Source organism: Thamnophis elegans, chromosome 15, assembly GCF_009769535.1.
Source record: "Thamnophis elegans isolate rThaEle1 chromosome 15, rThaEle1.pri, whole genome shotgun sequence".
NCBI lineage: Eukaryota > Metazoa > Chordata > Lepidosauria > Squamata > Colubridae > Thamnophis > Thamnophis elegans.
The window spans coordinates 22471353-22484830 of NC_045555.1; the positions used below are offsets into that span (position 1 = coordinate 22471353).

At 43.2% G+C, this 13478-nt stretch overlaps 1 protein-coding gene across 1 annotated transcript in view; it reads left to right on the forward strand.

Moving 5' to 3' along the window:
* The window catches only part of LOC116518577 (calcium-activated potassium channel subunit alpha-1), a 91082-nt gene extending 83803 nt beyond the window's left edge, over positions 1-7279 (forward strand). The window contains exons 7-9 of the mRNA XM_032232078.1: positions 3222-3416; positions 4551-4669; positions 6560-7279. Coding sequence (XP_032087969.1) covers positions 3222-3416; positions 4551-4669; positions 6560-6809 — 564 coding nt within the window. The 3' untranslated portion in view covers positions 6810-7279. The remainder of the gene's footprint in view (positions 1-3221; positions 3417-4550; positions 4670-6559) is intronic.
* The last annotated feature ends 6199 nt before the right edge of the window (positions 7280-13478 follow it).

The window sequence follows — 13478 nt, forward strand, 5'->3', positions numbered from 1 at the left end:
TTCCAGATGTCTGGTAGGTGAGAGGTATCATCACGTTTTATTTCGATAGCTTCCATAATTATTCTCTTGTTGAAGCGTTCAGTTTTGGAGAGTAATTTGGTTCCTTCAAAATCAATTTCATGTCCTGTTGCTTTAAGGTGCTGGAAAAGGGAAGTTTTTTTCTTCTTTTCTGACTGCGTTTTGTGTTCTGCGATGGGTGCATTTATTCTCCTATTAGTTTGTCCAATGTATGTGGCTGGGCAGATTTTGCATGGTATTTCATAGACTCCTTGGTTTTCTAGCTGGATCTTGTCTTTGGGGTTTCTTAAGATGTTGGCTATTTTTTGGTCAGTGTCAAAGGCTGTCTTGATATTGTGTTTATGGAGAATTTTGCTGATTTTATCTGTGGTGCCTTTGATGTAAGGGAGGAGGGTGATGCCTTTGTCCTGTTCTGTGTCTCGGTTCTTGGGGGGAGTCTCCCTTTGGATTAGGTTGGTAATTGTGTTTTTTTGGAATGCGTTGGAGATTAATATGTTTGTGAGGGTGTGTAATTCAGTTTTCAGGTGGTCTTTGTCAGCTAGGCTTGGTTCTGGAGATGAGGGTCTTGGCTACAGAGTTGATCTATGCAGGGTGGTGATGGGATTGTGTGTTTAAGTAGTGGTTGGTGTGTGTGTTTTTCCGGTAGATGGTGTGTCCTAGGGAGCCATTGGGTTTTTTGTAGATTAGGACATCCAGAAAGGGAAGTTGGTTGTTGGCTTCTATTTCCATAGATTGTATTTTGGGGTGTAGGCTGTTGAGATGTGTGAGGAAGTTGTCCAGTTTTTCTTTCCCATGTGACCAAATTACAAAAGTGTCATCTACATATCTAAGCCAGAGTTTGGGTTTGTGTTCAGATTTATCTAAGGTGTTAGTTTCAAAGTATTTCATGTTGTGATGACAGATGAGAGGGGTGATCCCATAGGTGCTCATTCTATCTGTTTGCATCTTTGTCCATTGTGGATAAATACAAACACACACACACACACAAACATATTCACAGACTCTATCTATCTATCTATCTATCTATCTATCTATCTATCTATCTATCTATCTATCTATCACCTATCTATCTATATAGTATATCATAAAAATGCAGAATAGAGAGAGATGAAATTTAGATTCAAAATGGGGGAGGGGAGGGAAGTGTTGAAGCACTATTTAAGTTTTCCAGACAAGCACATTGTTAATGAAAAATAAAATAAGACAATCTCATTTGAAAGTGAAAGCATAAAGTGAAAAATTAAGAACAAATTTCAGGCCAGAAGGTAAAATATTGAGAAGGTAAAGTTAACGACACTCACAATGGTGAAGACGTGAAGGTGTAGATCATTTTATTTTTCTGGATTCAGGAACATCTATAGATGGACAGCAAGGTGGAAAAGGAAATAGATTAGTCCTACAGAAGAGCGGAATAAAAATGTAGCCAAGAACATAATATTTAAGGATATTTCTATGAAAATGAACATCAGAATAGTTAAGGTGATGGTCTTTATGTGGTAATTAAAGTTGCGGGAGCTGGACAGCAAGGGAAAGGAGCTAGATATAACATATTTTTCAGAGTATAAGATGCATCTGAGTATAAGACGCACCAAGGTTTTGAAGAGGCAATTTAAAAAAAAAAATTGCACTCTGCAAACCTCCCCAAAACGACCCATTTTTTGTGAAAACAGGCCCGTTTTTTTTTTCCAAAAAAGGGCATGCATACCCTTTAGGAAGCTTGTAGAGGGCTCCTGGGGATGGGTGGCCCAAAAATGAGCAAAAAACGCACCAATTATTTGCCCGAAAAAGAGCATAGATAGCCTTATGGAGGCTTTCAGAGAACTCCAGGGGACTGGGGGGGAGGCAGAATTGAGCAAAAAGTGGCCCATGTTTTGCTCATTTCTGCCCTCCCCGGCCCCCAGGAGCTCTCTGAAAGCTTCCTAGAGGCTATGCATGGCCATTTTGGTGAAGGGGTGGGGTTTCGAGAGGCAAACAAATGCTGTATTCAGTGTATAAGATGCAGCCAGATTTTCAGCCTCTTTTTGAGGGAAAATTCAAAAATACAATAATTCAATTACAGATTTGTATCCCACCTGTGTCAACTCGGAAAGTTGAGATTGATCCAGGAAGTGTTGATCAGGGATGGTATTCACTTACTTTCCCTACCAGTTTGCAAAGTGAGCAAGCGCACCCCTCCATGCATGCGCTCACACTTCCACACATGCAGTTAGGCTTGAAAACGTGCCTAAATAAGACGGCAGAGTGCCAGGGTGGGGTGTATGCCCACCCGTGATTTCCACTACCAGTTCAGATGAACTGATCCAAACCGGCTGAATACCACCTCTGGGGTTGACACAGTTCAAGTGAGTACCCCAGGACTGCCGCAGGAAGTGTTGACACAAGATCAAGGGTGGTACTCATACTTCCCTTGATCTCAACCCTGACAACTCCTGTAATATAATGTTTTGTAGAATCCTTTGAGAAGATGGTTCATGTCAGTGGTGGGATACGACCGGTACGCCCCGGTACGGTGCTTCAGAGGGCCCACCCGCCCGCCCGCTCTCCTTACCTCTATTTGAGCTGACCGGGGCATTTGTGCACGTGCACGGAGCATATGGCGCCTGTGCAATGCTCCACCAAGCAGCTGGAGCATCGTTGGCGTTGGGTACGCATACACATGCTGCGCATGTGCATATGGTGGACGCCTGGCGCTGCTGCAGCGTATTGGTTGCAATGGGAGCCGGAACCCACCACTAGTTCACGTAATCAGGAATGCCACCCAAAGCACTGAGGAATATTAGTGACAAATATTTTTTTTAAAGGCAAGCTGGGCTCTATGATCTTTAAATGGGATCTGAACTTTCCAATGGAGGCTCCTCCAGGCTGCTATTAGACATGAAGGTCATGAGAAGGAAGGCAGTTACAGGATCTGCAATTATAGGGAACATGCATGATTTACATTTCTGTACTTTGATCAAAATCAATCCTGAGTTAGATACGTACAAACACCGAGACAGAAAGAGAGACACACACATACACATAGTAGTGGGAGGTGAGGACAAATCCAATGGAAGCTTAATAGGGCAGGAAAAAATAGAGTAATTGGGGTCTCCTCTCTGTGTATTTGCAGAGGGAAATTATTTGAAGAGACAGCCAAGAACTTTGGTGCAGAAAAGGGCCTTTAAATGCTGTTTGCTTAAGGAGGCATCTTCTTATCCCCACAGACGTACTTCAATGACAACATTCTCACCCTGATACGTACTTTGGTGACGGGAGGGGCCACGCCAGAACTGGAGTCCCTAATCGCTGAAGAGAATGCGCTCCGGGGCGGCTACAGCACCCCACAGACGCTGACCAATAGGGACAGGTGCCGGGTGTCTCAGCTGGCCTTGTTGGATGGACCTTTTGCAGACCTTGGGGTAAGGTCCTCATGAGCAAGCCAAAGAAGCTACGGAAGATTGGCCTGAGATGATCCGTGGGATATGTTAGGCCGGAACGACGAATACATTGCATTCATCGATATGAATGTGAATCTGGCAGGCTGAACAGTATTGGATTCCTGTAATCAAAACAAATGAATGACTTAGGGAATTTGGAAAGTTTGATGTATAAAATGTTTCCTCCTCTTCCTCCCTTCCCTCCCCTTCCCCTCTTCTTCCTTCTTCTCCTTCTCTTTCTCTTCTCCGCCTTCCTTTCTCCTCCTTCTCTTGTCTTCCTCTTCTCTACCTTCCCTTCTCCTCCTGCTTCTCTTCATCTTCTTCTCTTTCTCCTCCTCCTTTTCTTTTCCACCTTTCCTCCTCCTTCTCTTCTCTTCCTCTTCTCCACCTTCCCTCCTCGGCTTCCTTTTCCTTCTCTTCTTCTCTTCTACACCTTCCTTCCTCTTCCTCCTTTTCTTTCTCTTCTCCACCTTTTCTCTTCCTCCTCCTCCTCCTCCTCTTCCTCCTCCTCTCTTCTCCTTCTCTTCTCCACCTTCCCTCCTCCTCCTTCTCTTCTCCTTCTCCACCTTCCCTCCTCCTCCTCCTCCTCCTCTTCTACATGTTCCCTCCTTGTCCTCCTCCTCTCCCTTTTCCCAGAGCAAGGTGGAACAGTCCTGTCCTATGACATCATCTTCTCCTTGCTAAAATGCAAACTACCTTCATGACAATTGACAACATCACCAAATGAAGCTATTTCCAAGATTAGAGCAAGAAAGCAAATGTTGCGTGTTCTTAATCATCCCAGATTGCATTGTTCTTCATTTGTGGGAGCAGCTGATCTGCGGATCCCAAACTTGGGAGTTCATTTCAAATAAGACTGATGTTCCCATTTCCAGCACTTTGATTGTGGTTAGGGTTGTTGTGCACATATTTATTAGCTGTTCCAAGATTGAACATTTAAAATGAAAGAGTTCCTTGAGGAATTGTCTCTCACTTGCAGCAGATTCCCTTACACTTTCTTTGGCAAAGAACTATTGATTTAAATTATTTCCCTCATGTTCCATGTCATAGTGATAACTGAGAGGGTGGGGAAAACATTTCTTTTATGTATTTGTTTGTTTGCTTATTGTTTCCTAGGATGGTGGTTGTTATGGAGATCTATTTTGTAAAGCTTTGAAAACTTACAATATGCTCTGCTTTGGAATATACCGATTAAGAGATTTCAACTCAAGCACGCCTAGCCAATGCACGAAACGGTATGTGCCAACTTTTTGGGGCCTGATCCTTGTTATTTTAAATATGTCCAACCATTCATTAAGTGAGGTTGTTCTTTTTAGAACCCAGAAAACAGTTATTCAATAGCTGTACCTTTGTTAGCACCAGATATCTTTTTGCTTCTCCACAGAAATAAATAGAAATAGACAACTGCTTCAAAAACATTCTGTGTTCGATAGGACCTGCAAACCAGAACATTTCAATTTCCCACAATTCTTTCTTGAGTGAGATGTTGAAAGGAAAGTGTTCTGACCCAGGCTCCCCCAGCAGCACGAAGCCTCGTCCTCGTCCCAATAAATCCCTTTTATTTAATTTACAGTGAATTCCTCTCCAGCAAAGTCTTTCCTCTCCCACAGTCTTTCAAGATAGTTCACAATTACCGACCTTGATCAGGCTTGGAGCGTGACCAGGCCGATATCTTTCAGATGCCACAATACTTGGCAAGAATGCAGGAATGAATTAATTGTCTCCTGCAAACACCCCTCTCTTTTTGCTCCTCTTTTATTCCCTGTGGGAGGGGCCATTCACCATCCCACCTGTGGCTGTACTCCCAAGTCGACCCCTGTTCTTTAGCTGTTCCCTTCGTTTGGCAACTCTGTTCTTGCGCACACTGGGAACAGGCTCCAGCTGTTCCTCTGCCTCACTGATGTCTGACTCCAAAGGCAGATGATAACTGTCGGACGGCCCTGGCCCCATCTCTGCCTCCAACACAGAGCCCTCATCAGAGCCTTTCCCAGACTCCAGGATTGGCCCATGTTCTTCCCCAACCTCCTCACTGTCGGAATCTGCTGCCAGCTCTACTGGCCACTGGCGGGCCACAACAAAAAGTGGAGATATGGGGCAAACTCAGGGTGTTGGTTACCACCTATAAAGCCTTTTATGACAGGGGACCAGCCATTTCCCCCAAATAGGTTTCGTCCATCCCACTTGCTCCAGCTGGAAAGGCCTACTTTGGATCCTGTCTGCCAAAGAACTTTGAGTCTCCTGCTGGAGGTGAGAGCTGCCTCAACAATCTTGGCCTTCTGGAAGAGCCTCAAGCGTGTCTCTCATGGTTGGCCTTTGTCCCAATAGACTGGTGGTGGCTGACAGAATAGAGAGATTCCCCACTGCCCTGTTGCCTCTCCTCCTGGTTTTATTTAATTTTCATAATTTTAAGCATTTTGTATTATATTTTTAAATGTTTTATTATTCTATGAGCTGCCCAGTCGCTGCAACAGTGAAATGGAAGGAAGAGATAGAAATAGAAGGAAGGAAGGGGGGACAGACAGACAGAGAAAGAAAGAAAGAAAGAAAGAAAGAAAAAAAGAAAGAAAGAAAGAAAGAAAGAAAGAAAGAAAGAAAGAAAGAAAGAAAGAAAGAAAGAAAGAAAGAAAATAAATGCAGAGAGAGAGAGATACTATGAACTTTTTTTCGTTCTGTTGGACATTTTTGGCTGGAAAGTCACAGATTTTGGAAAATCATAAATGCCACATTGGAAATGAGGGAGGGAGGAAGAGATAGAAAAAGAAGTAAGGGGAAGAGAGAGAGAGAGAGAAAGAAAGAAAGAAAGAAAGAATACATGCAGAGAGAGAGAGATACTATAAACTTTTTTTTTGTTCTGATGGACATTTTTGGGTGGAAAGTCATAGATTTTGGAAAATCATAAATGCCATGTTGGAAATGAGGAAGGAAGGAAGGAGGGGAGGGAGGGAGGGACAGACAGAGACAGAAGGATGGATGGATCAGCCATAACTTCTGGAGCCAAAGGCCGTTCTGCTGATTAATTGTTCTCACGGACAGGACATTTCTCTTGTGTTCTAGGTTGGCTCTCTCTGCGATAAGCTTCTATCCATTACTTCTTGTGTTGTTGTTTTTCTTCTTTTCTTTTCCAGTTTTGTTATAGCCAATCCACCTTATGAATTCGAGCTGGTGCCGACGGACTGGATCTTCTGCTTGATGCAGTACGACCACAACGCCGGCCAGTCTCGGGCGAGTCTCTCTCACTCTTCCCACTCTTCTTATGCGTCTAGCAAGAAAAGCTCTTCGGTCCATTCTCTGACAGCTACGGCGAATCGACAGAACCGCCCAAAGTCCAGGGACTCCCGGGAAAAGCAGAAGTACGTGCAAGAAGATAGACTCTGATCCATGTCTCTCCTCTCCCTGTGTGTGAAGCTGTATCCACTCATTCTTTCCTAATTGGTGTGTCCAATAATTAGCTTCCTCCTGTTCTCCTTGGCTTTCCCCCATGGATCCCCCATTTTATACACATACGTATGACAGTGTGCATGTGGTTGTCATTTTTATTTTGATACCATGAAACCCTTTTTAAGCACAACAGCAACCAAGCAAATGGACCAAAACCTCATTGACGATTGCAGAGCAGATCTGATAAAGAGCGAACTGCTAAATAGCACAGCGATTTTTTCTCTCCAAGTGAGATAATGGATTTTGGGTTGGGTTTTTTTTTATAAAAAAAGAAGTCAACTCCAGAAATAGATGTACCTAAGGAAAAGAGTAAGGGACCTGGCAGCTCAATGCCGAGCTTGTTGATCAGAAAGGTCGGCAGTTTGGCGGTTCGAATCCCTAGCGTAACGGAGTGAGCTCCTGTTACTTGTGCCAGCTCCCGCCAACCTAGCAGTTTGAAAGCACGTTAAAAATGCAAGTAGAAAAATAGGGACCACTTTGAAGATTAGAGCGCTCTTAGGGAAGATTAGAGTGCTCTGTGTGCCTTTGGCATTGAGTCATGTCGGCCACATGATCATAGAGACATCTTCGGACAGCGCTGGCTCTTTGGCTTAGAAACGGAGATGAGTACTGCCCCTAGAGCCGGAAACGACTAGCACACAAGTGCGAGGGAACCTTTACCTTTAAGGTAAGAGTTGGAGTGTGGGGAGAGAGAGAGAGAGGGAGAGAGAGAGACTTCACAATCACATACATAAAGGCGGGATTCTCCCAATGGAATCATTTTGCAAGCATTAGTGAAACCTACCAGGGAGATGAGAAAATTCAATCCCTTGGGCTGCAGATAACATGTGTCTTACACACCATTGTAGTTGTTGTTTTTCCCCATAGTCTTACACACATGCTGTTACACTAAAGCAATGTTAGCTTTATCACGCTGCCTTCTTTCTTTTAATACCCAGAAATTGTTAGGGATGTCGTTTTTCCCATTGTAGTGATTTAACCTTTTTTTTTTAAGATTAAAAAAAAAATCTGCTTGCATATTAAGTCCCATCTAGCCTGCCACACGAATAACTATCTTTTCTGTCCCTTTTTGACATCTGGGATGTAGTGCTACACACAATTTATAAATATTGAATGCAACTCATTAGGATATTCCTTCCTGAGACTTTGACTTCTAATAAAAGGTGCATTTGTCACCTGGTGTACAAAATAGATGAGGTAAAAGCTTCTTCACATAGCAAAGGAGCATACATAGAATATTCAACATGGAGCAGAAAGTTTTCCTTAATTTAAGCAATGTTCCACAGGAGATCTTCTCTCTCTCTCTCTCTCTCTCTCTCTCTCTCTCTCTCCCTCCCTCCCTCCCTCCCTCCCTCCCTCCCTCCCTCTCTCTCTCTCTCTCTCCCTGCTTGGAGATTTTTAATTTAGTGCTGTCAATACCTCAAGGAAGACACACACCTTGAAGAAAAAGTGGGACCAGGCCTTAGCTAATAGGCTTGGCAAGCCTGTTTGACAGTAAAATTTACAGGTAGTCCTCCACTTACAGCAGTTCATTTAGTGACTGTTCAAAGTCACAACGGCACTGGAAAAAGTGACGGGGCTGGTTTTTTTCACGCCTACAACCTTTGTAGCATCCCCATGATCACATGATCAAAATCCAGATGTTTGGCAACTGGTCTGTAGTTACAACCGTTGCTGTGTCCCAAGGTTTTCTGGCGACCTTCTGACCAGCAGAACAAATGGGGCCTGATTCACTTAACGGCCGTGCGACTAGCTTACCAACTGCCGTGATTCACTGAATGACTGGGGCAAGGAAGCCCCATCATAAAATGGGGCAAAACCCATTGGACAAATGTCTCACTTAACAACAGAAATTTGGGGCTCCATTAAGGTCCAAGGTCGAGGATTACCTGTACCAGCTGATTTTAAAAGATTAAAAAGAATCCACCAAACAGGTTGCCTTATAGGTCTTTACTTTGGTAACCACTCTAATAGATTTGCCAAATCTCGCTTCCTTATTGAGTGTTTAAACTAAGTGTTAAATTCAACACTCCTTACACGTATTCCCAAACACAGGACTCTTTGATTTTTGAGCCACATTTTTTATTTTTGGAGCCATGCTGAAGCTTTGTTTCTCTCTGTCACTCAAAAAATAATTCACTTCCAGAACAATAGGTGTCCATTTGTAATCCTAGGGTAGCTGTTTTCTTGCAGACATGATGATGTTACCTAGTTAGGTAATGAAACATCTGCAAGAAAGCAACCAAGTTCGGAGAGCACCCAACAGTCCTCTTCCCCCCTCCTCCTCCTCCTCTTCCTCTTCTCCTTCCTCTGGTCCACAAACCCCACCTCCTTCTATCACTGAGGATGTTATGTAGTTGGGTAAGGAAACATCTACAAGAAAGCCACCAAGTTCAGAGAACACCAAGGATACCACAGTCCTCCTTCTCTTCCCCACAAACCCCACCTCCTTCTATCACTGATGATGTTACCTAGTTGGGTAATGAAACATCTACAAGAAAACCACCAAGTTCAGAGAGCATCAGGAACCCCACAGTTCAGCTCTGAGCCACAAATCTATCATAGCATATTTTTCTTAATAGGGCCCCTAGCATTCATTCTGCCTGCCCACTTGTCCCTCAACTGCTCTCATGCTTGTGGAAGTTGGTGATGCTTTGTAGATTGCTCCTCACTTGCCAATTAATCTGCCGGCATTATTGGCGGCATGCACATGTGCAAACAACACTGCTGCGTAATTCTTCCCTGTTGCCACGGGCATATTTACAGGCCATGGGGCATGTTCCCCCTCCCTTTTTTGAGGCTGTCTTAGCCTTTAGTCCTCCTTGCAATATGCTGATATTTTCTATAAAACCATTTGAGAAAGCCCTGTTCTCAAAACATAAACATGACAAAATCTGATATTTCACAGTTCTCAGCACAGCCATCCCAAAATCCAGTGGTGGGATTCATCTGGTTCAGGGCGGTTTGGGTGAACCGGTTGTTAAATTGCTGGCTGGCCCCGCCCCTTCCAAGAGTCCCTACACACCCCGTTTTGGCTCCCAGATAGATGCAGAGAGGCCTACTAGGCCCAAAACAGGTGCCATGGTGTGACACCGAGTGCTCCCGGGTATGTGTGCAGTAGGCCGAATGTTGTCTGTCAAACTCCTGGGCCGTGCCCACCATATCCACACCCACCCAGCTGGTCATTAGTGCAGAGAACCAGTTGTTAAATTATTTGAATCCCACCACTGCCTAAACTCCAAATATATTTCCACGTTGCTTTTATTTTGTGTGTTGGAACATTTGGAAAGACCCCGGCCAAGCTAACTGCTATGGCAGTCCATTTATTGGTGACTTGTAGGAATGGACTCCAAATGGAACACTGAAGAGGTTATGTACCTCCGTGCTGCACTTTGAAATTCCGTACCACTTTTTTTACCACCACCACCCTTCAGTGCAGAACGTGCACCCTTTGCAATTCTACAATTCCTTCCCTGCCTTCCTTTCTTTTGGTAGAAAGAGCTAGTTGTTCGCCTCGCATGTGTTCTGTGTGTTTTAGAAAGTTGTATATTGGGGCTAGGAAGAGTTGCTAGCGACTGTAGGCATCCCCTTCCCTTCTGCTTCTCCCAAAAGCATGTTGATGGTTAACGCTTGCTGTGTGAATTGACAATGAAGCCAAGCACTTTTACTGACAACCTCTGGTTTAATCGCAATAAGATACATCGCACGACCGCACAAACACTTCCTACTTTTTGACGATTTGGGAGATGCGATTGCTGGAAATTGTGTCAGATTCCTATTCTTCCTCTCCTCCTAAGCATCCGTATTCCAGTCCCAATTGGAAAGCAATATTGCAGTCCTTTTCTACCAGTCTTAAATTAATGCACTTGTGTATTACCCCCACACTGCCATTAGGCATTTCCTCAAAGACTGCCAAGGATGTGCCAGTTAAAGTGCTCAGTGGGACATGTGACAGTTTAAATGCCTTTTTGAAAACTTACGTAGCTTATATACTTCTCTTCCTAAAGTGCCACAAGGATGAATAGGATGGGTCAAGGTATGATCACCGCTGGTTCTGCATGAGCTAGACAACCGGGTTTTTTTTTCCCTTCTCCAACTTTGTCCTTGTGAAAACTTGTGACACATTAAAGACCACCTTACCAACCTCAATTCAGTTTTGATTTGTATTTTGTTTTCATTTACTTCTCTTTTGGTTTCCCTCTTCGGTTTTGGGTTATTTGCTGCTTTTATTCTTTCTGCCTTATTTCTAAACGTAGAGTAAATTAGCTGACCTGTTGCCATTGTTCAGTTTGTGTATGTATATATGTGTATATATATATACACACACATACAAATATATATATATATATATATATATATATATATATATATATATATATATATATATATATATATATATATATATATAAAATTTCCTTTTTGTTTCTAAACGTTTTCATCCGCTTGCATTTCCAGCTGCACATGTCTTTGTACTAGCTATTTAGACGATGGGTAAATTATGTCCCTGTGATTCCATCCTGTCCTGTTTGTTTCCCGTCTCCTATCCCTATATACTGTATGTCCACTACTGCCCATCTTCCCTTTCCTATTGATGAGATTGATGTGAAATTATGCTGGTCTTCTTTGGCCACTGGACCTATTTTTCTTTTCTGCGAATGCTTTATCCTGTTTTTGCCAACTAAGGAAGCGAGTGTTCATATGAAAGCGCTTTCCATGTGCATTTGAGAACCAAAAAAGGGGGGAAAGTTCATAATGGGCTCAAAATGGAGATGATCACAGCTAATCTGTTGGTTTGGGAAGGCCGATGGACGAGAAATTCTCCTCTGTGAAGCCAAATTCTCAAGAAAGAAGTCTAAATGAAGGGCTCTCAGATCTCACTCCAGCAAACACAATTCTAGTTTAGAAGGCCAGTTTCAACCCACTTGTGGGTGCTGATTGGTCCCTTAAGCCATCTTTAATAATGCCTTCTGATGTACCTCTAGTCCCGAACGCTTCTGACCATAACCAAGTCGGAGTTTTTTTGTAAGTGCCAAATTTCCAACAACAGCAACCCATGTGTGTCCACTGCATTAATTTTGATTAGGTTCAGGTCACGACCAAATCTGGTTGCAACCAAAATTATGGAATGAATTATGGTTGTGACCAGAAGTTCTACTGTACTTGTCTGGCTGCAGAGACAAAGTGTCAGAAGAATAATTTGGGATTCCAGCTCAATCGGGGGTTGCGTAAGAATGATTCAACATGAAATCCAGACAGCTGTGAGGAATGGAGATTGTATTTATTCACCGACACAGAGCTCTACCCAGGGGGTTATCTATAGAGAAAATGGGGTACAGATAAGTTGCTTTATAAGGGGTCTGGTTCTTGCTGTGGGCTTAAGGGGCATGAATGTGAGTACATGCTGGTTCTAGTGTGTGACCCTTTAGGAGTGTGGTTATATGTAGGTGTTGATCCAGAGAAGGGGTTGATTAAGATGCAGACTGAGTCTCTTTGTTTGAACTGTGAGCATTATAATTACATTTACATTGTTGGTGTTAATTGAGTTTTGTGTGTTTACAGTTTGAAATCAGTGTTTAATTCATTCTTATGTTTGCTGTGAATTGAAGGGATTTTGTTATTATCGCTTGACGGCTTTTCCAGAGGCTCTGGCTAACATTAGCAACTTGGTTTCCTGAATCGGTAATGTTGTTGGAGACCTGGGTTAGTTAGCGTACTCATGCACCAATGAGACACCACAAAGCTTAATTGCTGGGTCAACTGAGATGAGGGAAACCTCTGAAATAGGGGTGTCAAACTCAATTTCATTGAGGCCCTCATCAGGGTTGTGTTTGACCTCGGGAGGCTGGAGTGGGTATAGCCGGGGTGGGCATAGCCAGCTCAATGTCACTCTTGTCGGGATGCCTGTGGTGGCCGGAGCACTTTGCCTGCAAAAATAGGCTCCCGAGCTCCATTTTCGGCTGCCCCAGCCTCCTGCAATCTTCTGCCACTGAAAATGGGGCTCGGGAGGCCTGGTATAGCAGCAAATAACCCAAATGAATGTCTCTGTACTATGCCTCCATTTTAAAACATTATCCAGGACTTGAGGGTATCTTTATGGAAAGGAAGAACCAGATTCTACCTACTTCCTACTTCAGACATTTTAAAGAGAGGCAGACCTGTATGAAATAGGTTGTATGCATGATCAAGATAAGTAACTTTCCTTTTTCAGGACTCCTCATATTTGTTTGATTTATATTTGATCTTTTGTTCAGGAGGTCTGAGTGGCATGTTCTCTTTCTTTCTTATTTTTCAAGCGGGGTTGATTGGGCTGAAAAGTAGCTTGAGTTTTCAGGATTAGGAATGAATGCAATTTGGGGTGTCCTCCTGTTAGTCTAAAACTTTCATCGCTTCCCAGATTCCCAGATATCTGATCCAAGGTCTCCTTTGTGTAAAGCAAAGCATTTAAGACAACAGTTCTGACCAAACATCAGCCTGATAAAAGAAACAGAGATTCAATGTATGCTTGTTTCGGTTTCTTTCTTTCGTTTTAATTTACAAAGCCATTGAAAAAGCATTTGTGTGAACACACAAGGCTTGTAAAACAGGTGAACTGTCACAATTGAAGCA